The 26,414-nt window shown below is 43.6% G+C and overlaps 2 protein-coding genes across 2 annotated transcripts; both read right to left on the bottom strand.

Annotated features, from left to right (window-relative positions):
- Nucleotides 1–4,718: 4,718 nt before the first annotated feature.
- Nucleotides 4,719–9,687, bottom strand: LOC141465120 (alcohol dehydrogenase 1). Its single transcript, XM_074148350.1, has 9 exons — nucleotides 9,307–9,687; nucleotides 8,315–8,416; nucleotides 7,618–7,759; nucleotides 7,416–7,503; nucleotides 7,074–7,293; nucleotides 6,694–6,954; nucleotides 6,247–6,382; nucleotides 5,604–5,742; nucleotides 4,719–4,958 (listed from the first exon to the last, which is right to left on the bottom strand). The coding sequence occupies exons 1-9, from the start codon at nucleotides 9,322–9,324 to the stop codon at nucleotides 4,934–4,936; spliced, it is 1,131 nt and encodes a 376-aa protein (XP_074004451.1). The 5' UTR covers nucleotides 9,325–9,687; the 3' UTR covers nucleotides 4,719–4,933.
- Nucleotides 9,688–12,896: 3,209 nt separating this feature from the next.
- Nucleotides 12,897–25,248, bottom strand: LOC141464258 (alcohol dehydrogenase 1). Its single transcript, XM_074147035.1, has 9 exons — nucleotides 25,231–25,248; nucleotides 22,037–22,138; nucleotides 20,481–20,619; nucleotides 18,320–18,407; nucleotides 17,992–18,211; nucleotides 17,033–17,293; nucleotides 16,401–16,536; nucleotides 14,980–15,118; nucleotides 12,897–13,486 (listed from the first exon to the last, which is right to left on the bottom strand). Exons 1-9 carry the CDS (start codon nucleotides 25,246–25,248, stop codon nucleotides 13,462–13,464), a joined length of 1,128 nt encoding a protein of 375 aa, XP_074003136.1. The 3' UTR covers nucleotides 12,897–13,461.
- Nucleotides 25,249–26,414: the final 1,166 nt, after the last annotated feature.

Genomic DNA, 26,414 nt, shown 5'->3' with positions numbered 1-26,414 from the left:
ACTGTAACACAGGAGGGCCCATATGAATGTGATATGGTTAGAGCTGTATCTGCATTCCTGTCAGGAGCTACAGCACAAACCATCCATGCATGGTATAGATAACTTCGATATAATTTGCTTCGGTTTCCATACTAACATTGTTGTTCGTGCTGCCCGGTAATGCTGCTGGTAAATATGGGATTTTTTTCTGTCTCTGGGAGATGGATTTCTTCCAGTTCACTTGTAGCATGAAACCTGTGTTTCCAAGCAGGCTTGCCAAGTTGTGTATTTCATAATAGGCATGGCAAAGGGATTCTGCTGCCTGTTCGTCAGGGGGAAAATGTGTTATATACAAATAAAATGTAAACAATGCTACTGAGACCTGTATTCATTGGAGTAGGCAGTTGCAAGGATTTCCATTGTAAAATAGACGAGGTGGCTGTTTCTGTGGTACTTTTCTATAATAGTTTCTGTGAAACAGAGATACTGTGTACACATGTAATTATGAACTTCTTGCTTATGACTTGGATGCCCCAAGCAGGCTTTTCTTCTCCGGTAGGAGGCTCTGAAATGAATTTATGAGAACTAGGAGCTTTCACAAAGAGATGCTCAAGGCAGAGTTTTGAGGATGTCTTGACTCTGATGTGGTGAGGAGTCCCTAGCTCTAAAGGCAGAGCAGGAGGAAGGGGGATAGATCTGCTAGAATTTCATATTAAGAAGGAAAAGACAGGGTCAGACGGTAGTGCTATGAGGCATGAGAGGCATGTCAACACCAGAAGAGTTAAACTCCGTGGAGATAATGGAGTATAAACTCCATTAAACTTAATGGAGTATAAAGTCCATTAAGCTTTCTCAACCAGGTACTGCTTCTGACAGGATTTTACTGTGGAAGGGTGTCTTCCACACACGCACGTGGATATAAACAACTTGCATTCTGGCTCTGTGCAGTGTACTCAGAGCCAGGCATGTTTCCAAATCTGACCATGAAGTAATTAATTGGCTCCAGCCCATGTTTCGATCACAGTGTATGATCATGTAAAATCAAGATATGCTTTCCGCAAACTTAATTATAGAAATACACAATATATATGTACTATACATGTACATATATATAAATATATCCATGCTGCAACTTCACCAAAGTCTCTACTAGCTGCTCAGAGTCAACATAGTTACAGTAAATAATTTGCCAATCCAAATAGGCTTTTTTTTTTCTTCTTTAATAGACTGTTGGTTTATAAAGCATGGCAATAATTAGCAGGTTGATTATTTGATCTAAGATTTCTAGGCCTCTAGGAGGAAATAATAATTTCATCTCTACATGTGCACAGAGAAATTCGGATGCCCTGACTTGTTTCATGGAAGGAAATCTGCTTGCTTTCTTCAGTGGGCAGAGGTTTTACTTTTGCTCCCTCATATCACCCTCCAGTTTCAGGGAAAAATACTATGCATAGAGAGCAGTCGTTTTAAAATCCTTGACTGTTCTAAAGGGATTGGAAATTCAGTAACAAGATTGCTAGATGACACCAAACTCTTGTTGAGCAATCTGCAGTACTCTAGTCATTAAGCTGTGGCTGAGTAACAGATTCCCTGAGAAGAGGCTGACATTCTGAGGAATTACTGTAGAACAGGCACCCAATGTGATGGGTGTTGTCTGCAAGTCAGGGGTTTTTTTCCCAGTCTCACCAATACCTGCAAGCTCCTGGCAGTCCCCATGGCAGCTGTGACTGAAGTCTTTCAGGAGAAGTAACTGTTTGAATGCTCCACTGTCCAATCTATATTGAATCTTTTGCCACTTATCACGTGGCAAAAGATTTCCAATTCATGGCAATCCAGTGAATTGGAAATTAAACATTGGCGAGAGGCTCACCTGATTAAAAAAAGCACGGAGTGAGACACAATGACCAAGTTTTCTCTAGCTGCTGAAGTTGATGCTGCTTCAGTGACATCTGGGTTTTTTTGCTGAGGGACTTTGCGATTGCAGCAAAGTATAAATTTATGCTAGAGAATTTTACCTTTTTGTATGCCTAAGGAATGGGATAATTTCCTCCAGGGCTAGTAATGATGACATAAAACCCCTTCTTGGATCAGGAACCATTTAGAATGCTGTAGTTCACAGAACTCAACTCTTTAGCTGTTGAAGAAAATGATAGATCTACTAATATTAATATTTTTAAAATATTGAAAGACATCTGTTAACATTAGGATGCAAAAAAGATTAGTCCTGATCAGAAAAAAATGCAGCATTCATGAATCAGGAGGGCATTACTCTGTACGCTCCTGCTTAGGACACCCAGCTCTACAGTTGATTCACGTGTCCTTCATGCTTGTTACCCCGTCAGTTCATTCACCAAATTTGGTAGAACAAAGATGTGTTTCTTCTCCAGGATTAGCTGCTTTCATGTGCTTTGCAATCTTCGCTCCACTTTGAAAGTGGACTGATGTTTAAGTGCTTAGCTGAAAACAAAAATATTCATTAAGCTGTTCAGAAAGACCAACTTTACAAAGCTTTTGAACCTTATTTTAGTTGAGTTTGATTACATTCAATTTTCTACGTTGTGCAAGGGCTGGAGAGCAATTCCAGAGCACAAATATTGTATGGCTGATATCTCATATGCTTGCTAGTGTTTGAAGTTTAAAACAACAAATTTTACAAATACTGTGATAGATAATGAAATGAACAGCTGCTTCCTAATTAACATTCATACATATGGCTTATGTTTTCATCTCGCAGATAAGGACATAAATGTGAACAGTGCTACATGCACTGGAATTTCGTGCCTCTTAGGACATGTCCAGTCTCTGCTGTTGAGCTTATAGCCTACAAAATGGTTGTGAAAAGGTCTTTCAAATGTGTAATATTATTTATCCTTAAAACATCTATGTGATGCTCTCCTCCATCAAACTTGCAAACCCAACACTGATGCGATGACAACATAGTTTTCAGAATTGCTGACTGCCCTGCTTGCAGCTGTGAAGTGCTTTGGGTATCTGGCATCTCTGCAAAACATTTGAAATGTATGTGAGTATGGGGGCGAATTGATACCGAGATCCTGTTGCTGTGCAGCTTTGTGTATACCTTAAGAAGGAGGATGTTTGTTTTTTTCCTTATCCAATTAATAGAGGGAAAATAAAACTTGTATGTCAGTAGACATGGATTTTAGTTAATCATTACGTTTTAATGACAGATACTGGGCATCTGTGTTCAACAGTATTTCATATCTTGACCTGCTATATGTTTTCACATATTAGACAATTTTTAATAACTGATCTGTTAAATCAGATGTTTGTGCAGATAGGCACAGTCCTCAAGGTCTTTGTCTTCATCTTGGTAGCCAGTGTTCTTGCCCCCTTTGTGTATTATGTTTGCTTCCTGTCTGTCTCCAAGTTGTGGAAAAATAGAAGAATATTTGACAGAAATCACTTTGTGGAACATACTCTGAAATGCACTTATGAGGGCTAAGTACAAATCTTATCTTTTCCGCTGCCTATCGTAGTTCAAACCCTTCAATAATTTTTAATCAAAAGGCAAAGGCAGATATTAGTGCCTTTATTAATGCCTCAGCATTAAATTTTTGTCTACAGTGTAACTGGGCACCAGTTTCAGAGACAATCTTTGCATATCTACTGTGAAGAACAAACTAAATCATATCCTAGCAGGTTTGGCTTTGCATTTGTTAGCAAGATTGGTAATTAATTATTCCTTAAGGTCCTCTGTTGCTTGAATTTCCATTAGGACAAAAATACTGTATACCTGACAAAATGACAAAAAAAGAAGTGGGAGGAGGCAAATGAGAGAAGGAGAGTTAGATCCACCCTGACATATTAGACATTGAAGAGATACAACAAAAGTATCGATAAAGGTCTATTAAACATGTACGATTGATTCTATTCACCCTAGTGAATAGGAACGGCTGAGGGAAAAATGTGTTAAAACCAAGAACAGGAATTTTATAGCAATTGCTAATTTTGAGTTCATGTTATCATAGAACCATAGAATAGCTCAAGTTGGAAGGGACCCATAAAGATCATATCCTTGCATTTCCTTTTGTGCACAGAACAAATTTAGTTGCCAGACTGGATGTGATCCTGGTAGCTTCTATAGAATTGTACTCCTGCAACGTAAGGAGGAATTTTACTTTTTACTTTCTGGAAGTGTAGGTTTAGTACCTCTAGAACCCACATCTACATATCATGGGACAAAAATGCATTTGTAATTTATCTTCCTGGTTCCAATCTGTAAATTTCTCTGAGGTTGTTATCAAAAACAAAACAAGATCAGGAGAAAAGCCACCAGACTGAGCTCAGGAAGCCAGAGGATATAAAGAGGACAAATATGAATTGAAGAAGCAAAAATTAGGAGAGGATAGGACAAAGTAATAAGAAAACTTCATGTTTACATTAAAGGGGCTGGAGTGACAGGTTTTACCTGAGGATAACCTCTTGTAGCAAAATGTATTTTGGTCCTGCGAGTGAGACGAGAAAAGCAGCAGCAGCTGTCATTACCCTGCCGTGTTCTGGTTGAGATTGAAGCATTCAACCAGCTGAGACAGAGGCAGAGATTCATGGGCATAGGTATGTAAGGCGGGTGAAGGTGAGAAGCAGCAGCAGAGAAGGGGGCAAAGGCAGTTGCTCGCAGCTGAATCAAGGGGTGTGATGGAAGGATCTGAGCTACAAAGAAAAGCTCCTCCTGCCCGATGGGACCTCTGTTGATTGAGTGCACTGCATGGGACGTGTTTGACCGAAACCCTTTATTGGTAAAAGCATCTCTTAGTAGAGGCATCCTTCTGGGTCTCGGTGGGGCACAGGAGCTGTGGCAGCGACACCAGCATCAGCAAGTTCCTCGTTCTCGTCTCCTTGTGCCCACAAAGTGAGGTCCTGGGTGAGAAGGGCCTGTGCCAGGAGAGTGTCTGCTGCGCTGGTCTCTCTGCTTGGCCTCCCATGGCTGTGTCCTTCAGAAGAGCAGGACGGTGCGAATACTGAGAAGTGGAAAGGAAGGGAGGAGTCAGAGGTGCTGTGGCTGGGGGGGTTCTGGAGCAGGCAGCGGGGCAGGCAGGTGTGCCCGAGGACCGGCCGCCTTCTTTCTTATCCAGCCTCTGTCTAAGTCAGCTGCAGGAGCCATGCAGCAACGGGGCAGCCTTCAAAACCCTGCTGAAGGGAACCCCTCGGGAGCCAGGGCACCTTCTCTGTCCCCAAAGCTCTTGTGTTGTGCTGCAGGACATGGTCTTCGTTCCTTTAGCTTTTATGCTGTTTTTGCCAAGGATGCCCCTAACCCCTCGCTCCCCTTCGCCTGTCCTGCGCTCTCACACAGTGCCCTGGGATGCAGTGTCTGAGGGTCTGTGCTGGCTTCAGTGCAGCGCTGGGGCCACGGGATCTCCGCTGAGCTGAACCATGAGCAGGAGGATTCCCTCTGCTGAGCATGGGCCCTTCCCTCTGGGACATGGCAGATCCTCCCAACACACCTCCCTGGTCCCTGCTCCCTCTACGGGCTTGGATGCTTTTTGAGAAGGCAGTACTGGGTGCTCTGCCTGCCTGCCTGCCTGCCTGCCAGAGTGTTTGGCCTGTTTGAATTTTAGGTGGAGGTGGTGTTGGCTGCAGCTCGCTCCTGCTGGTCGGGGTCTCACCTTTTTCCTGCACGTAACAACTCAAATCCCTCGTTCACTTTTGCGATGGGCAGCGTGTGTGTGATCAGCACGTCTGAGTTGAATTTCTTCTCCATATAGCTGGAAACCAATTTGGGGATACAATCTCTCATCTTCCAACCTAGAAATGGGAGAAAGCACCTGCAGTGAATAATCAGAGAAATGCTGTTTTGGTGAGGCAGTATTGCTGTGAGGGTCAGGACTGGGCGACCAGTACTGGTGCCTTTATCTTGTGAGAAATTTTCCTCTCGTTGGGATGAGAGTGGTTTAGCACAAGCTGTTCTGTGCGTTGAACTGTACAAAACTGTTACTTGTTTATCAGCATTTTTAATGCCTATATATAGAGTGGCAATGCAGTGTTCCTGTTTCAATGCGTTTAAAACCCTCTCAAAGAGGCTTCCTGGGACAGTGCCAAACTTGAAATATTCTTGGTTACCAAGAGCTGAGTGACTGTAAGGAAAAGTGTCTTTTGTCCTACAACTGTGAACATTGCTCAGATGGGAAAACTCATTTTCAAGGGGAGAGTTATTCATATGCCCTGAAGGGAACCTGTTCCACAGATATTTGCAAATTACCATGAAAGGAAAAGGCTGAAATGACTAAAATGTTTTCTTGAGTTTCATACCTCCAAGGAGAGTCCCCTTCCATGTGCGCCCAGACAGCACAAGCATAGGATCAATGGAAATCGCTGATCCAGAAGCCAGTTCTCCAACCATCACGCAGACGCCAGTGTTCATATTGCAGGAGGCCAGGGCAGCAGTCTGATGGGACAGGCAGGTGAGTCAGAGAACGCCGTGATGAGTTTGTCAGAAAAAGCGTTCTTTCTATGCAGTCACCTGCCTCTCCCTGTTAATCTGAAAACACATCCTCCCTCGTGCAGCAGAGATGGAGAGCTCAGTGCCTGTTTGAAGACTTGTAGATCATTGTCTCCCAAAGGCACTAGACTGCCTTTGTGGGCAAAGACGTGCCCAGCGGTGCAGGCAGCAGGCAAGGGACAAGCAGGGTAAAACTTGCCCTGATGGGAGCCTATGAACGAGGTGGGAGGGGAGACACGTGCTGCAATGCCACCTACCATGGTGTCTGCACGCCCGATGACCTCAAAGGAGTAGTCCACGCCGTGGCCGGTCATCTCAGTGAGCACCTCCTGGATGGGCTTGCTGAAGTCATGAGGATTGATGCAGTGGGTGGCTCCCAGCTCCTTGGCCTTGGCAAACTTGTCCTTGTTGATATCAATGGCAATGATGCGGGAAGCTCCAGCTGCCTTGCAGCCCATGACAACAGAGAGGCCAACTCCTCCCAGGCCAAAGATGGCGCAGGTGGAGCCTGGTTTTACCTGCACAACATGGGTCCCTGTGAGTGTCCAGCATGAAGAGGAGGTTTCTGTTGCGCAGGGTTGGTGAGGGCGTGGGGGTGGCCGTGGGGTGCTTGTGCTGGACATGCCTGAATACCAACCTTGGCGGTGTTGATGGCAGCCCCATAGCCTGTGGAAAACCCACAGCCAAGCAAGCAGACTTTCTCCAGCGGTGCAGCAGCATCTATCTTGACAACGGCGTACTCCGGGACCACGGTGTATTCTGCAAAGGTGCTGACCCACAGGAAGTGGTGGAGCTGCTTCCCCTTGCAAGTGAACCGGCTGGTCTTGTCAGGCAGCAGGTTTTGTGGTTCAGAGAGGCTGTTGGGTGGTGCATGCATTTGTTGTTCATCAAGTAAAAAGTAAAGAACCCGTGGGGTTGTCAGGGTTGTTGACGGGGAGCCGACGCCATCTCAGTATAGGGGAAGGAGAAGGAGACTCACTGGCACTTCAGGCAGTAGTTGGATTCGGGATTCAGGCAGAAGCCACATTCCCCGCACTGTGGAAGGCAAAGGGGGATGACTTTGTCACCTGGAAGAATGCAATGCCATGTTAGGTGCCTGTCTCTGGGCAGGCGCTGAAGGTGCTGCCTGTTGGAGAGCTGAATCCTGTGTGTGGTTTTTTGTGTGTGTGTGTGTCTGTTACCTGGTTTCACCGAGGTCACTCCTTCTCCTACGCTTTCCACAATCCCAGCACCTTCATGGCCTGGGATAACTGGGAAATCCACATCAGGAAAGCTACCTTCCAAAATGTGTTCATCAGTGTGACAGATGCCCGTGGCCACAATCTGTTTGGAGAGGAAAGAGCAGGTGAGCTTTAGAAAAGGCCATTTTTATTTTGCTGTAATTAGCACCGTGGGGGGCAGGTGGAATTGGACAACATTGCCCATCTTAGCACCATTATGAGTTCTTTCCAGCTCCTTCAGAACCCTGTGGAATTTCAGTATTGATTTCTGTAGGGTGTTTGCTATGTGAATGAGCGTCTCCAAAACTAACAAGAGAGGAGTCAGGGCAGAAAAGTGGAGGAGGAAAAGACAAGCAAGAGAACCACCTGGATATTCCTGCCAAGTTTTGCTGAAGCTATGTGGCTGGCTCTGTTATTCAGGTCCCATGCCATTTGCTGGTGGGCTGTAATAGACTACAGGGGTTTGTACAGGGCTTGTAATAGACTATAAGCTTCTGGCCTTGTTTTAATTTAGTTTGTGGAAAGATTTTTCTCGGGGCTCCTCTAAAAAGTTAAGGCCTGTTAGTGGACACAGGTCCCTGATGGCTATATTCAAGCTGTAGCCACAAGAAGAGTAATTCCTAGAAGGGAGACAAAATATATGGAAATGTGTGTTTACCTTGACCCGGACTTCACCTGCTTTTGGAGGTGCAACCTCGACCTCCTCAACAGAGAGTGGCTTGCCCACGGCCCAGGCAACAGCAGCTCTGCATCTGATAACCTGGAAGGAACAGAGGGGATTAAGGTGCATGGGAATGTTTGTCTTTGGCACAGGGTTGGGGAAGGTCCTCTTACAGTCACCTGAGACAGAGAACCTCGGTAGTGCTCAGCTGCACACGGAGCCAAGTGATGTTCACTAAACACTGGCCCAGTTTCAGGTCTGAGGAAACAGCACTTAGGCTTTGTCACACACAGAGTATGAGGTCTACCCTTTGGAAATTATTGGGTTCTTAATGGCTTTTGTGGATTTTCCCTATTGCTGTCATAGGTTAATGGACAGATACTGCTCCGATGGGGCGTGTGGAACCTACCTGTTGGAAATGGCTGTTCAGGACTTTGCTGATGGTCGTGTAAGATACTGGGCTGAAGGTTCCTAAGAGGAGTTAAGGAACAGTCCCCATCTGGCTGGCAACTGTAAAATGTTCTGCCTTGCCAAAGGGGTGGTTTGTGTGTGGCATCTCCCAAACCCTGAGCCCATCACCCCAGAGCTGGTTTGACGTCCGCAAAATTCAGTTTGGAGCTTGAGAGGGATCTTGCCAGGGACAAGGTGGAATGCAGGAGATGAGTGGCTGCAAGACTGCACCTCTCAAGAGCTGTTTCCCTCCCAAAGCAGCAGCTCCAAGCGGGGCTGAGCAGGAGGGTGTTTTTCAGATCGATAGGATTCAGTGTTTTCCTCCCTGAGCTGCTGGGCAGAAGAGGTGTGCCAGAAGACACGTGCAGTTGTCTGAAAGCAGAAGCTCGTGTATTTCCAAGGGGTTTGGATGGGATGGGGGAGTAAGGTCAGAGGAAGGAGGGTGCGCAGTGGAGGTGCACAGGCTGAGCCATTGACAGATTATTTCCCCCAAGAGCCGAGCCCCTGGGAAAGGAAGATGGGAACTGAGTTGCCCTTACCTTTCCAGCAGTGGCCATGTGGTCTTAGCAGAGCCCTTGCCGTCGCTGCAGCAGGCTGGAGGGAAGGTGCCGTCCCTCTGGCAGAAGCCCCGAGTTCTGAAATGGCCCAGCCGTGGAGATGGAGCTCTTGGTCACCCTCCGGCCGCAGCAGAAGGGAGGGAGTCCTGGTGCGGGAGCGTCGCTGGAGAGCGTGGAGCGGTGGTTAATCCGTGTGCGATGCCGGATGCTGAGGAGCACAGTGAGTGTTGATCGGAGGAGCTGGATGGTGGCAGGGAGATGCCGATGGACGGCAGTCAGGCACGGTCAACCGGGAGCGGGCACAAGTCCTGCGGGGAGGCTTTTATTGGTGCCTCTCCCTTCGGGCCGTGCCCTGCCCTCCCTGCCTGAAAGGCACAGAGAGCTCAGTGAGATCTCTCTCCTCCTCCTCCGGTTGGTTCTGGCAGGTGTGGAGGGGAGGAGATTTGCAGCAGCGTTCAGGATTCCTCAGGGTCCCCTTGTTGCCAAGGGGTAGCATTTGACCTGGCCGAGGTTCACGCCAAGGTATTTGCCAAAGGATTAAAGATTAAAAAGAAAAGAAAAAAAAAAAGGTAGTGAAAACATGGTACGGTGGACAAACACAGATGTCCTTTTGGAGTGAAGCTTCCCTGTCTGTGGTGTTGCAGCTATTTTCACCTGGGTAGTAAGGGGAGAATATATCGGGAAGGGGGGCTTTTGCAAGGATACATTTGTTCCATTTGCGTGTAACCAGTTTTGCGAGGGGTTCACTGTCCCGGGCTCTCCTGGTTCCCACCGAGCTGTTTTCTGCTGAGGCGTCGGGCAAGGTGATTTACAGGAGATTGGATGAGCGGGACCTTATTGGAGCACCGCGTGTGTGACCCTCTGGTTTGGGAACTGTTTCTGTGCTTGGGAAGGCGTCAGCCCCAGGTTTATGTGTTCAGGGGACTTGCCTGGAGCGGTTTGCGTTGGCACTTGCTACCGCGTGTGCCAGCCCTGTTTCATGGGGCGAAGGGGAAGGTCAGCAGCACTTGATGTTGGCAGCCATACCCCCAGCTCTCCAGTCCTGTGGGCCCATCTCTGCTTTCATTGATGCAAAGTGGCAGCGCTGCCCATGCCCCAGCATCTGGCTGAGCTCTTACCCTGCTGATCAGGCCCAACTTCTAGGTGATGGTGTCCAGGTGCTGCTGTTCTCCTGTCACGGAGCTGAGCACCTGGCACTAGAGTGGCCATGCAGTTGCAGATCATTTTGACCTGTAATTCTGGTACACAGGGATAGTTACCAGTTTTTCACAGAAAGCTTTTGGTGTTTTTTGGTATTATATTGGTATCTGAAAAGTGAAAAATTGGTTTCACTTGTCCTGAGCAGCTAAAGATGTGACAGCCCACGTGGAAGACATTGGCCTGTCATCTCCCGGTTATCTCTGCAGCACTGTGGTTACTGGGATCCATGCTCCCCATCTCATAACCTGGAAGCAATAGAGGGGATTTTGCTGTATGGGCATGATCATTTGCCTGTGATGCACAGCCAGGGAGGCCAATCTTACAAGCATGTAAAAACAGAGCTGCCCAGCACGTGTCTCCGCACAGTGGAGCACTCCCTGCTGGAGCTACGCAACTGTCCTGTGCTGTTTCCTGGGGGACTTGCTGGGTGGGTGGGATGTGGTGGGAGACCAGAACCACAGTAGACCTCGGCTGCACGCGAAGGCACGTGGTGTTCAGTAACCACTGCCATAGTTTAAGGTCTGAGGAAACGCCATTTGTGCTTTGTCAAAGCGTTTGTCTTTTGGGAAGTTACTGCTTTTTCATGGCTTTTGTGGATTTTTCATAGTTGTCATCACATGCTAATGGACAGACTGTGCTCTGATGGGGAGAGCGGACCCTGCTTGTTCACAGGAAACCTCTTAAATGGAGGCTCAGACCTGGCCTCTACATGTGGACCTGAACCCCCCCACCCTGGAGTACCTCAGAGTCAGAGAGCCATTGGGAAGGTCTGTCAGAAGCGTGCTGTCCAGAACTGCACAATTACACAAAGAAATTAATCTTCAGCTGGGTGTGGATGGGGTTCTGCATGGAGAAATACTATAGGACAGCATGAACTATTTGTCATTCCCCAGTCAGAAGCCACTTCCTTCCTCCATGTGAAGATTCAACTAGATTGCTGCCTTATAAAGTGTCCCTAAGAAAATGATTTCATGGGCTCGTTGGTTTGGACGCCAGCAACTATCCCAATAAAGATATTAGCAGCAAGTGTTTACTGTGCTTGGCAGATTACAACAACAGAAATGGCCTTTGCATGATCCTGAAGAGGACAGAAGCAAGGAGGTTCGTTGTAGTTTATACCCTAGCTCTATTTTATTTTTCTTCTTCTACTTCGAAAGACTGCTGTTATATTCTCTACCCTTCATGCAATGGGGAGTGCTTTGGAAGAAAACATGTATTTGGCATATGGAGGATACTTTACCTCTCTGTATTCCTTCTTCTTGTCCCCACAGCTATGTTTAAACTGGCCACCTTTGGCTTCTGTTTAAGTCAGGAGTTAAACGTACTTTAGCTGGTACACAAAGCTACCTTGGCCTCCACAGAAAACATTTTGTTTGAATACTCTGAGAATTGAGATACTATGATGCACTTGTTTCTGCTGAATCCATGTTATTACTGATTATATCAATTAAGTAGAAATAAAGCCCCTCTCTTTCTGTTTTGAGTAGTGATCCGGTTCACACACAACCTGGCTTGAAAGAGATGAGAAGTCTTCAACTGAACAGCACCTGAAAAGAATTATTTTATGGTCCAGATGAAATCTTCAGCCCTGACTGCACAGGTAACCCCACAAATGTCTGAAGTTTGAGTCTTAATTGCTGTGTAAACTGAGTTTATTATAAATGCATGTGTTTAAGTATCTTCTTGTGTTAAAGTATAATCTCTTGGTAAACTTATTCTCAAATCATTAACCTAGCTGGGCCACTCGGACTCTTTCTGCTGACACAAACAAGTAAGCTATCATTAGCCCACAGTCCCCTTATTTCACCAGCTCTTCTACCAGCTGCCGTGCACACGGGTGCCTGCAAGGCCTGATGAGTACTTTCAAAAGTTAAGTCAACATTGACCATATTTGCTGAGATAGACATGGCCTCTGTTCCTGTTTCCATGTTACAAATGCAGAAAGCAGTAAGATACTTTATGTTTGATTTCCTGCAAACTGTTACCAGTCACCTGTTTCTTCCCATTTACTCTGTATTCACACTTAAAGGTTAGGAAACCTCCCCTTTATTTAATGGAAACAAGTAACAATACTTGATGCACCTTCATATTTCTTCACATTGTTTCCCAGGCATCGGATGCACTTGTATAAATTGTCCACAGATCTAAAACCATACTGATAAGACAACTAAAACATCCCCAAGAAAGAGGTTCAAAGTTGGAAAAAAAAAAAACCCAAACGGCAACACAGACCACCACCACAGCAATCTTATATAAAGTGCTTGGAAGTGTTCAGTTGGTAAAATATCCAGTGGTGAGACATTCTGTAGTACCTAAGTCTATGATTTACTTAAATATCGTTTACTGAAATTATTAATTCAAACACATGGTCACCATAAATTTATAAATTTTAATCTCTTCAGTAATTTCCTTGCACATCAGGTAATGGAATAAGGAGTAATTTTGCTGCCTCTCAGGTAACGAAATGCTAAAATCATTCAGGATGGATACATAGTTCTGACCTAGAGTTTTACTGTGCTGAGCTGCATGCACGAATCTATTAAGCTTGCAGTATTATGAAAGCCCAAAGAAACAGTTTCCTTCATTTTTCTTTCATTAAAGGATTGCATATTAAAAGCCATTTTAAAACATCCAAGCCTTTCATAACACCTGTGATAGCAGCAAGTCCCATAATTCATAACTGGCTATTAAAATAAAATTGCAGCATAATCCAAAGGATTTAAAGCAAGAATTAGAAGGAAGAGGTAGGAGGAAAAAGATTATTTCATTTACAAATGCTGTGCTTGAAGTCTGGGGTTTGAGCTTGATCCTTTTATTCAAGGGCGGTGGTGGTAGACCTTTCAGAAAAGTCTTGGGTTTTAGTTCATATCAGTTGTATTGGAGGAGAATGTAATTTGTACGGGTGATGACCCATCTGCTGCTTAACGACTGGGAATCCTAAAACACCAGGACAGTGCGAATGCTGCAATATAAAATGACAAGTTAGTGACTGTAGAAAAGCCCCTGGGCTAACATTAGCAAAACACTGCTGTTTTCTCTGAAAAATCTAGGCTACTGCTCTCGAGTGGGGTACTCCCTCCTCCTTCCCCCCTGCCCTGTCCCACCTTGCAGCAAAATGACAGAACAGATGAGCCAACCCTGCTGCAGATGCAGAGAACAAAATTCATGCAAGACTGCAAAGCCTTCGCTCACGAAGCCCAGGGCTCCTGGCAATTAATCACCAAATAGAGCCTGGGAAGTGCTTGGAGGGGAGAGGAGCTTAGATACCCCTTTCCAGTTACAGATGGCTCTAAGGGTAACCTCTGAGTGGTACAGCGTATTCTGGGCTGAAACACTGAAATAATTTTAATAATTTTACACTTAGTAAAAATGATCAGCTGCGACATGCCTCTGTTTTCAGGTTGACCATCAGTATTTTAGCAAAGCTGATGCTCTCTCTGCCCTCACCACTTTCCCCTGTTTGTTACACTAAAATCTAAAAATAACATTTAAATCTCAAATAAGGACAGTAAAAAAATAAATTGTGTACTGCATAATTAGAACAAACCTCAGGGGCTGAAGTCTTCTTTTACATGCTTTTTATATTTAGAGCAAGCAACACCTAAAATAACTGCTAGGAAATGGCAATGAAAAGAAAACATGAATGTGATTCTCCAGACTGTGTAAATTATAAACAGCTAGAACTTTCAAAAAGGGTAGTCCCCACACATACTAAGATAAACAAATGTATTTCCCACTTCTGCCAAAGAGAATTTTCAGTTATTCCCATGGTGATTCTTGTCAAATGTCTCTAGCAAACAATTTCTGATTTCAGCATCCTATGAAAACAGAGCCTGAGCTGAACACGCTGGATATTTGAGGAATGAACAAGAGCTAAATTCTGAGTTTGCAATGTATATATGCACAAAGTACTCTCCTTTTTGAAAAGCTCCAAAGTTCAAGGTAAACTACCCAGTGACCTTAGGACTAACTGCACTGGGACTCTGTTCCCTAACTCGTAGGATGAACAGTGAGAGTTGCTCTTCCAGAAAACATAAGCTATTTCTGTGTTCCTGCTCCTCATCCTAAAAGGTTTCTTGGAATGTGATGTAGCTAACTCCTGGCGCTCTACAGCTTGGCATTACAAGGTTCCCTTGGTTGCGTGCTCTTTTCCAATGAGTGGTGGGCAGAGACTTACTCATTTGTATGGTCTTTTCTCCCTCTGCCACCCAGAGCCTCTGCTCAAACTAGAATCCCAAAGTTCCTCTGAAAGGAAAGACAGGGCCCACTGCATTTCAAAAGCTAAAGCTTTGTTGGCTTTATTGCTCCAGCTGCAACTCATGGACACGCATTGGGCGAGATTAAGAGCCATAGTGGGTTGCCTTCCCTATTCTCTGCTGTGAAGTCATACTCTGTGTTACTGTACAGCTCCTTTAGGTTATTTATATAGAACCTTTACGATTAAACAATGTTTACCTCTTCCCTGTCCTTAGCAGATCAAATCCTTCATTGATTTTAGTGAAAGGAAGTGTGTGGGTTATTAATGGATCCAGTACAAATTTTTTCTTCATGTAGTCAGAAACCAGTTTAGGGACTGAATCTTTACTCTTCCAGCCTGAAAAAAATGCAGAGACAGTGGAAAATGAAACATTAAATGCCTGTGAAAATAGATAAAACTCATGGTAGCGTAATTTTTTAGATTAATTTTCTATAGCAGAATAGCATGATAAAATGTGGCAGCATGTCTTCACCTTTCTAACACAGAGTGCCAGCAGGAAACATGGGGTGAAGTGCAGCTATTCTACACATGACAAACCCAGTAAGTGCTTTACTGGTAGACCAGTAAAAATTTGAATATTTACGGAATCCAAACTTTCCCCCACATTAAATATTGTTTCAACTTGTCTACTGATATACTGTCCACTAAATCACACATCATACAAAAGCCAGAGTGCTGACATCCATGTTGGCAACTGGAAACTTGATTGCCTGGTCAAATCTGGGGGGTTAGATTAAGTACTGTCTTAAATAGCAGGATGCCCTTCCAGAGGAACCTAATATTTCTCTGCTATTTTATTCAGGTGTCTATTGAATACATCAGAAGAACTGGTTGTGAGTAAGAAAGCCTGTGTTGGAAACAAGTTTTCCGTGGCCTTCAGCTTTGTGTTGAGTCAGCTAGGGGCTTGCTGAGTGTGGGACTCTGCTGGGAGAGCTTAGAAAAGAGAAAGAACTGGAAGTGAGTGATGGCAGCTGGCAAAGGCCTCAGCTGGGGTCTGACCTGTGTTGAAACCAGGTGAGTCTGACTCCAATGTTCTTTAGGGTCCTGAGTCTTCATCTCTCCCACTTTCTCTTTTTCTTTCCCTCTCTTTCTGTCTTTCTATCCCTCTCATTCTTCTTTTTGCTCTTGCTCTTTTTCTCCCCCTCCCTTTCTTCTCCCCCACTCTGTTCCTAATTTTCTCTTTTTCTCTTTGTCCTTTTCTATTATCATTCTTCTTTTCTTTCTCCTTATTGCTTTTTCTCTTCTCTATGTTTATCTCTTCTCCTCCTTCCCCTCCCGCTCCTTTTCCCTCTTCTAACTCTCTTTCCCTTTCTTTTTTCTTATTTTTTCCTTATTTTCTTTCTCCTCTTTTCCCCCTTCTTTTTCCCTTTTTTGGTCTTTTTATCTCTTTCTCTTTCTCTGCCTCTTCTTCTCTTCCTCCGTTTTTCTCTCTCCTCCTCTCACCATTAACTAACAGTTCCCATAATTAATTCCCTTTGTGCTTATTTGTCAGCAAAACAGCTATCAATATTACTTCCCACAGGACAACCTAAGCAATGAATTTAGATATATCCCATTTCATTCTAGTTGATTTACAATTTTCCCAAGCCAGTTAAATCACATCTTTCAAAGTCCTTACCTCCAAAGACGGACCCTTTCCAGGTGCGACCAGTGAAGAGGAGCATGGGGTCAAAAGTGATCTTCTGTGTTGCAGGGGGCACTCCCACTATCACACTGACTCCGTAGTTGTATTGGCAACAGGCCAAGGCTGCACTCTGCATTTGAAACAGAGACACCCCAGAGTCATGCAAGATTTGCTGCTGGGGCATAAAAGTTTGAATTCCTTCTCCTCCTCTTAGGCCTCAGCTCGCAATTCATTTTTTGTAACTGAAACCACATCAAACAAGGTCCATTGTGTCTGTTCACACTATTGTATCTGCTGTCATGGGTTAGACGTGTCCTTGCTTTGTTCTGCTTCCCTGTTTTCTCTTAGTCATTAGTGATAAGCCACTGCTGGAAAGCAAATAGCGGGCTCTGTGAAATTTAGCAACCCTGGTTAGGTCAGGGGAATACACTGAAGTTCCCTTTCCTAATTTTTTGAGCGTACTTCTGTTCCTGCATCTCAGTGGCAGACAGCTGGATGTAACAGATTTGAAGTTAGCTTGACACTTTGCCAGTAGCTCTCAGCTCCTTGCCCTTGGTGCTTAGTGGGTTAGTGAAGAGAGAGCTAACAAGCTAATGCCTCATTTGACCACATCTTTGGTTGCATACCATAGTTTCGGTACGGCCGATGACCTCAAAGGAGTAGTCCACACCATGGCCGGTCATTTCAATCAACACTTCGTGAATAGGCTTCTTGAAATCTTTGGGGTTGACGCAGTCTGTGGCTCCCAGCTCCTTGGCCTTGGCAAACTTGTCGCTATTGATATCGACGGCAATGATGCGGGAAGCTCCAGCAGCCTTGCAGCCCATGACAACAGAGAGGCCAACTCCTCCCAGGCCGAAGATGGCACAGGTGGAGCCTGGTTCCACCTATAATAACCATATAAACATGGCATACTGTTACAGTCTGGGTAAAGTACAATGCATTTTCTTATAACCACTATGTTTTCACTTAAACCACTTCTTGTAATTTAGAGATTAACTGCTGAGAAGGAATTTGCACATGCATACCTACTAGTGCAGTAGCCAGCTATGCTGTTATAATACTACAGGTAACTAAGATAAGTTGTCCCTAAGATACATTTCTGAGACCAGGTTTTCATTAGACCTGGTCTCAGCTCCAGGTTTAAACACATTTTTTTATGATGCTTTATATTCCAGTGGTGTTAAGATCTGTAGTGGCACTCCACTGAAGACAGCACCAGCTGTAAAAGTCACATTCATGTATTGCTACAAATGATGAGTGTTCCATTTACAGGCTGCCATGTATTCCTAGATTTAGGTTACAATAGAACCAACCAGCTCTGTTGTAACATTCTTCTAGAGGCAATAAAGCTATGAGAGAAAACTTACTAGATGGTAATAAGTATTTTTACTGGATTTTGAATTGAAGACTTCCAAGTGCTTTGGTGGCGGAGAAACTGAAGTAGGCAAAGTACTAGTATCTTCTTTCCACCCTGAGCTCAACAGTCTATACCTCCCGACTGCCATGCTGACGACCCGCTCGCAAGCCACACAATCCTCAACAGACCCCTTGAGATATCAGAAAGACCCACCGTGATGCTTACCTTGGCAGTCTGCACAGCAGCCCCATAACCAGTTGAAAATCCACAGCCAATTAGACAAACTTTTTCCAGAGGAGCAGCAGAATCAATTTTGGCTACAGCAGATTCATGCACTACTGTGTATTCAGTGAAGGTACTTGTACCAATAAAATGGTGAATTGCTTTTCCCTTACAGGTGAATCTAGTGGTGCCATCAGGCATTAATCCAGCAGCTGAACCAATGCTGTTTGAAAAATAACCAGAAATAACAGTAAGTGAAATCTGTTGAATGTGATCAGGTTTGTATACATAAAAATCAAATAAGGGTTGTAGGTAACCCAGGAAAACTCACTCATTTTTACTGCACAGGTTACCCTTGGTCTTTAAGCAACTGTTGCACTCCCCACACTGTGGAACGAAGAGTGGAATAACCTTGTCTCCTAGAAATAAAACAGTAATGACAGAGGATTAAAAAAGGCAAACAAGAAGTATGCTGGTAAAAACATGAAGCAGGTGTATTTAATCCCTAGGCAAATGTGCACTAGGAGTGCAGTGCTGGTTTTATTTCCTTCTGCTGCTCCTGGAAGATAAATCACCTCTCTCTTATAAAGGACATAATTAGTGCAAAATTATTACAACTAATTTCAATATGCAAAATTCCTGGTGTCTTTCATAGAACTGAGTCTGAGCTATGTCATAGCACTGTGTTAGCTGCTGACATTCCTGAAGTACTCCTTCTGCAGTTCATTGCATCTTCTACTTAAAAGGAAAACAGTAATACACAGGTAAAGAAACTGAGATAAAAATTGACATCCACTGTAACAGCAGCTTGGAGTGCCAAGATAACAGGGCTGTAAATTGTGCATACAAAGAACGGGAAATTAAGCATTAATTTGCTAGCCCTCTTGAGTCTTTTTCCTGTTTGCATTGCTATTACTGTTGCACTGCAGTAAAGGTAGGTAAAATACTTGTCAGAGAAGCAGTGACACACACACGCTAAGACAACATCTGTAATTCTGTATGAAGTAATCTCTCTATATGATTAACAAAAGTACCACATATCTTCCCAGTGCTACCTGTTTTCCACAGCAATGATGTATGGTAAATCCCTAATAATCTCTAAAGAGGTAATCCCTAATACAAATCAATTAGTGATTTGGCAATTCTAAAATATGGCTAATCCTCGACACATTGAAAGTCAAGGGAGATCTTTGATTTCCTCCAAAAAATGGAAAATGCCTACAGAACATGAGATGCCCCCACCACCCCAACCCTCAATTAATTTAGAACTGTGACAAGGGCTTAGTAATCATTCTGCTAAAGAAACTTTGTATGTCTTGGAGCCTTTTCTAGAACTTGAAGGTGTGATTTAAGCAACATTTGAGAAATGTGATTTTGTGCATGTGTGTGTGTTCAGACCTGCTGTTTCGGCTCACCTGGAAACACATGGCAGCTAGAATTAGACAACAGTGATTTATGAACACAGACCTAAGAGAAAAAGTGGTTATAGTTATCACTGAAATTCACAATATACATATTTGTTTGGAGTTAAAAGCAGAAATCTCTAATAAAACTTTTTCTTATCATACACACCAACCTGCTTTGGACAGACTTCATACTTGCTGCCAGTACAAAGAAAGACACTGGAAGTACGGAGGTGTTAGAAGTGAACTACTTAGGTATTGTAACGAACTTGCTGGATAAAATGAAGCATTTCTGTGCAGATTTTGTTCACTGAATATTTTGTCTTAATAATTTAGCCCTTGTTAGAAATTGTTCAGTCCCATAAAAGTGTATAGAAATCCCATCTCATCTTGCAGCAGTTGGACGGAAATCAGCATCTTTCACTGACTTCTACAGCTACCCACTGTGGCTCAAAGGAAGTGCAGCGAGAGGAGCAGCTGGTCCAGAGAAGTGTCCTCAGAGCAACCCAGCCCTCAGTGGGCAGCTCTGACTCACCTGCACTGGTGCTGCACACAAGCAAAGCCTGCAGCAGCATGGGCACCCCAGTTGTGCCCTGGTACTTTTTGAAGTGAAGTAATAGAATTTGGAGACCTAAGCTCTGGTCTGTTGAAGCCAATGGATTACTTACCTGGTAGGAGAATAAGAAGGTGCTCTGACTTGTTGTCCAGTGCTGTGCTTTGCTTTATTCTTGGGAGAGATTAGTTGTGTAAACTGTGTTTAAAGAACCTGCAGCTAATACCTGATATCATTTAACCAACAGCAAAGACTCTATGTTCTTGATCCTGTGACAGGAAAAGCCCTATGTAGGTGGAAAGGAAGCTGCAGGTGTTTTTGCCAAAACCGGAGGAAATTGAGTGGAAGATCTGAAAATAAATCAAGACTGGCAACACAGAAAGATGTGAACAGCACATGCCTTAAGGTATCCTTGAAAAAACTCAAAGTTGGAACATTTTCCTCTGCAATACAAGTAGTCAGACACGTAATCATTTTTGACTTAAACAGGACTCTAGGAACTCGTGACGGGGTTTGTGTTCAGTGCTCTTTCATACCTGGTTTCACTGAAGTTACTCCCTGCCCAACACTCTCCACAATACCAGCTGCTTCATGCCCAAGAATTATTGGAAAAGGCATAACCAATCCACCAGTTATCACATGGTCATCAGAGCGACAGATCCCTGTAGCCACAATCTGATTTAGAGGAAATACAAAATTATTTCAGCATTTAACTATGTCATGTCATATACAGAAGTGAAATTATAGCATATATTTCGAGATACGCCTTCTATCAAACTAGCTCTAAGGAAGAAATTTTTTACAAGGAGGGTGGTGAAACACTGGGGCAGGTTGCCCAGAGAGGTGGTAGATGCCCCATCACTGGGAACATTCCAGGTCAGGTTGGATGGGGCTTTGAGCAACCTGATCTAGCTGAAGACGTCCCTGCTCATTGCAGGGAGGTTGGACTAGGTGGCCTTTAAAGGTCCCTTCCAACCCAAACCATTCTGTGATTCAGAGTCACTTGCTTCCCTCTTATGTCACATATGCACACAATAAACCTACAGGTAAAACACTTTTGGTTGTGATTCATGATTTTCATTGTCAGTCTTTAATCTACAAAAAAAGGCTCCTTTGTGAATGTTTGCTATGCACTACTGAGCTCTATAGGGATTCTCATTGATTGTCTGGCAGACCCCATGTTCTAGCAATACAATTATATATGAAGAACAGAATACAACAAATTATTCCTAATATTAATATATAAGGACACAACTATTAAGTTTATAATATTATAGAAATATTACAATATGTCAATATAAAATAACTACCATGTTATATTCTTTATAAAACTATAAACATTACATATATTTTATATTGTTTATATATGTGTATATTGCAATATATCATATGATAGGTATGTCATAAAAGATGTATTATAGAATAATATATAATTACATTATAATTACTATTACTTATATATATTTTAATATATCTATGTTATATATAGAAAAATATAGGCTATACATAGTGGTTTATATCACATTTTAAATTTTCTTGTGGGTGTCACAGCAGTATTTCTTTTGAAACATTCAGGTATGACTTTACAGCTTTTATTCTAACAAATGGAGTTGTCAACCCCATGAGAGGGTTCTTACTTCTGTAACACTTGAAACTGCTCTAAAATGAAAACAGCCACTGAATTCCACTGAAAATTTTCCAAAATGTACCAGATACTCAATACTCAGTTAAAAAAGGAAGCTCCCAGCCCTGCTGAGCTATTTCCTAGCACAGATTCAAAGTAGAAGTTCTTGCTCCACGCTATAGGAGATTCAGATTTTTACCTTGCACTGTAATTTTTTCAACCTATTAGAAGCCCAGGTGTCTTAGTAAACACAAAATCCAACCCTGAATTTATTTTTTTTTTTTTTAAATAACCTCATGATCAAATTTAGGACTTGAAGCATGTGCCATAGGAGGTCACTGAATGGAAACTACTCATCCCGTGAACGTTTTCTGACTGGATCCTAAAAATCTATAGAAAGAATTCTGATAAACACCAGGATCGAACATAATTCATAACAGGTTTTTTTTTTTATTTTATTTTTAGTACCTTTATGCGAACTTCACTTGCTTTTGGTGGGGCAACTTCCACTTCCTCAATAGAAAATGGCTTATTGGCTTCCCACATTACTGCTGCTTTGCATCTGATAACCTGCAAACAGAGCAAAGAAAAAGGGAATAGCACTTGTGTTTACAAGTCACCACACAGATGATAGATTCTTAGATTTCTACATGTGAAACTCCTGCTCATATCTGGGGGAGGGAAAACTACAGGAAAAAAAACAAGCCTAAACACAAAATGAACAAAAAAGCCAACACAAAAGCACAGTGTGAGCCCATTTTTTCTCCCACCAAGGTCACGTTAGACTTTGTTCACATTTCTGTCATACAAAGTTTTCAACAACACGTATGTATAATAGTCTCCTGGGATAACTGGGTACCTTATCCATCCTCATTGCTCCTTTGTTCTTGAGTTTTTCAGTAGCAAACATTATTCAGGGACACAAGTTATTCTTTGTTTCTAACTTCCTTGGAGGATTATTTTTGCCGTGTTGGGTTACTGGTGTACACGCGTATCTTCTTGGAGACGGCACACTAAATAATGCCATATGCCAGGTTGGGATAAAGTCTCTATTGCCTAGAACCGCCTGTGTCAGGAACTCACAGAATTGCTAAAAATGAAATTCAGAGCCTTAATACAGGCTTATGAACAATTTCTTACAGCCCAAGTTCAGCCATGAGGTGATGGCTGAGAGGACCCCTACGTAAAATGGTGTAGCACTGTGCAGAGGGAATCTTGAAGAGTCAAGAGTCCCTTTAGTGTGAGATTATCTGTACTAAGGTACCTTGCTTCTCAAATGTGATATTTAACTTGGGGTGGGAGGGGGGGGGGGGAATCACTCCCAGTACCCAAGACAGCTTTTTTGTCTGTTAGACTAAAGTTTGCCCATGAGCTCTGCAGGCTTTGTCCAGGGGCTGACGGGCCTCTGGGCTCCTCTGATCATCTGCCACTGAGAGGAAAATGCACTCAGAAGAGAGAGGAGCGTTGTCCACTCCTCATCCCAGGCTCTCAGAGAGAAGGTAGCCCCAGTTCCCACCCTACAAGCTCACTCCTAGTGTATTCAAAGGCGGTGGGGCCTCTCTGTCCCCATATTCATTCCTGTTCTTCCTTGGTGGTCTTTGCCCGTCCCCGAGCTTTAAACAACTACAGGCTCTGCAATATGATTTTCCAAGATGCCCTTACAGGTGACACTCTATTTAAAGTCCTCAGTCACTCTATGAAATCCTACTGACTGCAAGCATTCAGGTGGTATTATCTTGAGAGGGAAATGGAGGCAAATTGAGTCCATGATGCAAGTTTAGCACAAGCCTACACGTCCTGCGCGACTGGGACCCTGGCACTGGGACAGCTTAACACCAGTGCACTGCAAAGTTCTCGGGGAGGAAAAAAAGCAAAGTGACTTTTTAGTATCAAAACTTTTGAAGTAGGAATAGAAATGATGTCTAATTGTCAACAACAAATTGCCAACTGGTAACAAAGAAAATAATTGCTAGGAAACACTAAATGCATGAAATAAAATAGCGCCCTTTCAGCAGCCAGACCCAAAGTGGTAACGAGCACAACTCTGAAAAGGACAGACTAAAGAAAGGTTTGCACTGTGTTTAACAGTGCAACATTAAATGTTTCATACGTCAAACGTTTCATATGTCAAACACAAGCGTGATTAGTAAAAAATTCACAAATGAGGCCAAAGACCACATTTTAAAGGACCACACTTTGAAGGAAACTTACTTTAAAATAAAGGCGGGGCTTTTGTATTTATACTGTGTTCCACACAGCACAATAATGATTGCACAACTTGCACATGTAGTGTTTGTAAGAACAAAGATAGCTAAGAACTACAGATTGGCGAGAACAAATCTCTCCCACAGTTAGAGATTGCTTAACTATGTATTGCTCTGATGGTTGAGTCCCTGTGAACTTTTACCGACTATAAGAGGATGCCACAGATGCACCAACAGCACACTATCACCCATTTAATCTACTAAGGCAAGCAGTAGCTGGAGTCAGAAGGTTTTTTTCTGCTCCTGTTTTCTACCTGTCTTACAAGTTACTGCAGCAGGGGGAGGGTAAGCGTAGAAACACACCCTTTTACAGCGCATCGGGATTCTGCTGTTTTGTCACGTAAACTGCACGGTAACTCACCTACTACTCCAAGATAAACACGGTGAAAACAAGACAGTTCAGCTCTATCACAACACTTTCTTTACTGTGCTCAGTCCAAGGTTGGATGGAGGACTGAACTTGCTGAATTTACCTACAAGTGAACTACAATTAATTTTGCACTTGCGGTATCTCAGAGTTGAAGAGAGCATTTTTTATTTCCTCGTTTTGTTTGGTTTTAGAATAGTGAAGACAGCCGGCAGTAACAGCAAACAATCTTGGTACTTTCTTAAGGCACATTTCAGCAAGGTGCATGCCTTCAGCTCCCTCTCTGAGCTCCTGTCCATCAACCTCTCCTGCATGTCTCTGGGTGTATGTCAGCATCTCTCAGGTAGTGCAAGAAGCACCATATACTGACTGTAGCACTGGTATTAACCTGTGTCTCTCTTGTCACTTTCCAGCAAAGGTGTAAATACTCATTTCAGTCCCGGCTCAGTAATGCACTGCATGCAATACTTACTTTTGGTCTTCATTAACTTAAGCTCCACACTTGTTAAATGCATATTCAAATTTAATGACTGTCCTAACATCATCCCAATTACACCCTGAAGTGTAACACAATATTAAGAGTATGTCTTTTTTTTAGAATACAAATGGATATGAATTATAAATAAGCTAAAAATAGTTTAAAACACTGTGGGATCACAGAAGAGAAACTGATAGAGCTGATAAATACATTGTTTTGAACACTTACTACATTGTATGATGTTTTAAACTGTCCAACCAGAGATTAAAAATAGTTTGCTAACCGTGAGGGGAGGCTATTCTGCTGCCGTTACCTTGTATTGCCTCCATGCTTAAAAAAATAAATAAATTATTGCCTTGAAGAGCGTAACAACCATTTCCCAGTAGAGTTCAGTGCCCTGCAAGTAAATGCAGCTCTCCTGTATCAGCTTCCTCCTAAACTCTCCTCTGTCCTATACCACCAGTACTTATGGCGTCCCTGCAAATACACTGCATGTAAAAATGCATTACTCAGCTGCAGCAAAGAGACTTTTCTAATATAAACTTTTGCTTACTTTTCCTGCTGTGCTCATGTTGACCGGCGTGTCTTGTTTCGAATCTTGCCACCGCTAATTTCTTGGGCCAAGAATTCAGTCAGCTGCAAAGCAGTCAGGTTGCTGATCCGAGTCCTGCCCAACGCGCTGGAAGCTGGTCTTATGAAGTGCTCCTGCAAGTCCACTGCTCTGACCTTTCAGCCAAGCCTCCCAGCTCAGAGTCCCACCCCTTCATCAGCCAAAGTGCTAGAACGAAGATAAACAACCCATCTGCTGAAACCTCACTCTCTACAGTGCTTCCTACAGGGCTTCTGATTCGTCAGGCTCTTCCCCACCCTTTTTGCCTCTTTTTATGCAACTTCTTATGGTTGCCCTCAGCATCTCGGGAAGAAAGCAAAAGCCTTGGCTGGAAGCTGTCTCCTCTTTCCACATCGCTGGGAGGCTGCTTCCAAACTCACTGCTCTCGGTGGCACTGTGGGTGCAAAGAGAAAAGGGGAGAGTGGCTCTTGAATTTGCAGCAGCAGGGCCACAGTGCGAACGTGAAGGCTTTGCAGAATTACTGTGGTGATGTAAAAGCCTACCCGATACATTAAAACATGCTATTGTGCAAGCTGCTTAAGAATCGTATGCTGCCTGGCTGCAGCTATACCTGCTCCTGATGCCTTAGTGTTACAGTCCAGCTACTCATTAATCTCTTGGAATGGCTTTCAGTGAACAGTGACCAAGGACAACATGCCAACCATGCTGATGGGAAAACAAAAATCAGTAAAAGTCAGCAAGAAGGGCTGTGAGAAGATGCGCAACACCCTGCTTGAATTTCAAGTGATTGCCTGACCCGCCAGTTCCGTCAACACCTGCAGCCGCAGGCCCCATCGCTGCTCACGCACCCGCGTTCTTACCCTCTCCTGGCACAACGTCCCCCTGCGAGGGACTGGGTGGAGGTCAGCACTGCATGCCTCTGCTGCGGATTTCAAGCCTCACCTATTTTCAAATTACGCCCAGTGTTCTGAAATCAAGATTTTTTTCCTTCAGAAACAAGCAAAAAAGAAATAAAATACTGCAGATAACCTGGCTTGTAATTATTAAGTACAGCACTCTCTTACGTTTACCTGTATGACTGTAATTAATTTAACAAGGGGTACAGGACGAGGAAGCAGGCAGAAACATGGCAGATGTATGTAACATCAGGCAGGTACTTCAGGGAC

Source organism: Numenius arquata, chromosome 5 (genome assembly GCF_964106895.1).
Source record: "Numenius arquata chromosome 5, bNumArq3.hap1.1, whole genome shotgun sequence".
In the NCBI taxonomy this organism is placed as follows: domain Eukaryota; kingdom Metazoa; phylum Chordata; class Aves; order Charadriiformes; family Scolopacidae; genus Numenius; species Numenius arquata.
The sequence above is the reverse complement of the archived record's forward strand: the minus strand, read 5'-3'. Positions and strand labels throughout refer to the sequence as shown.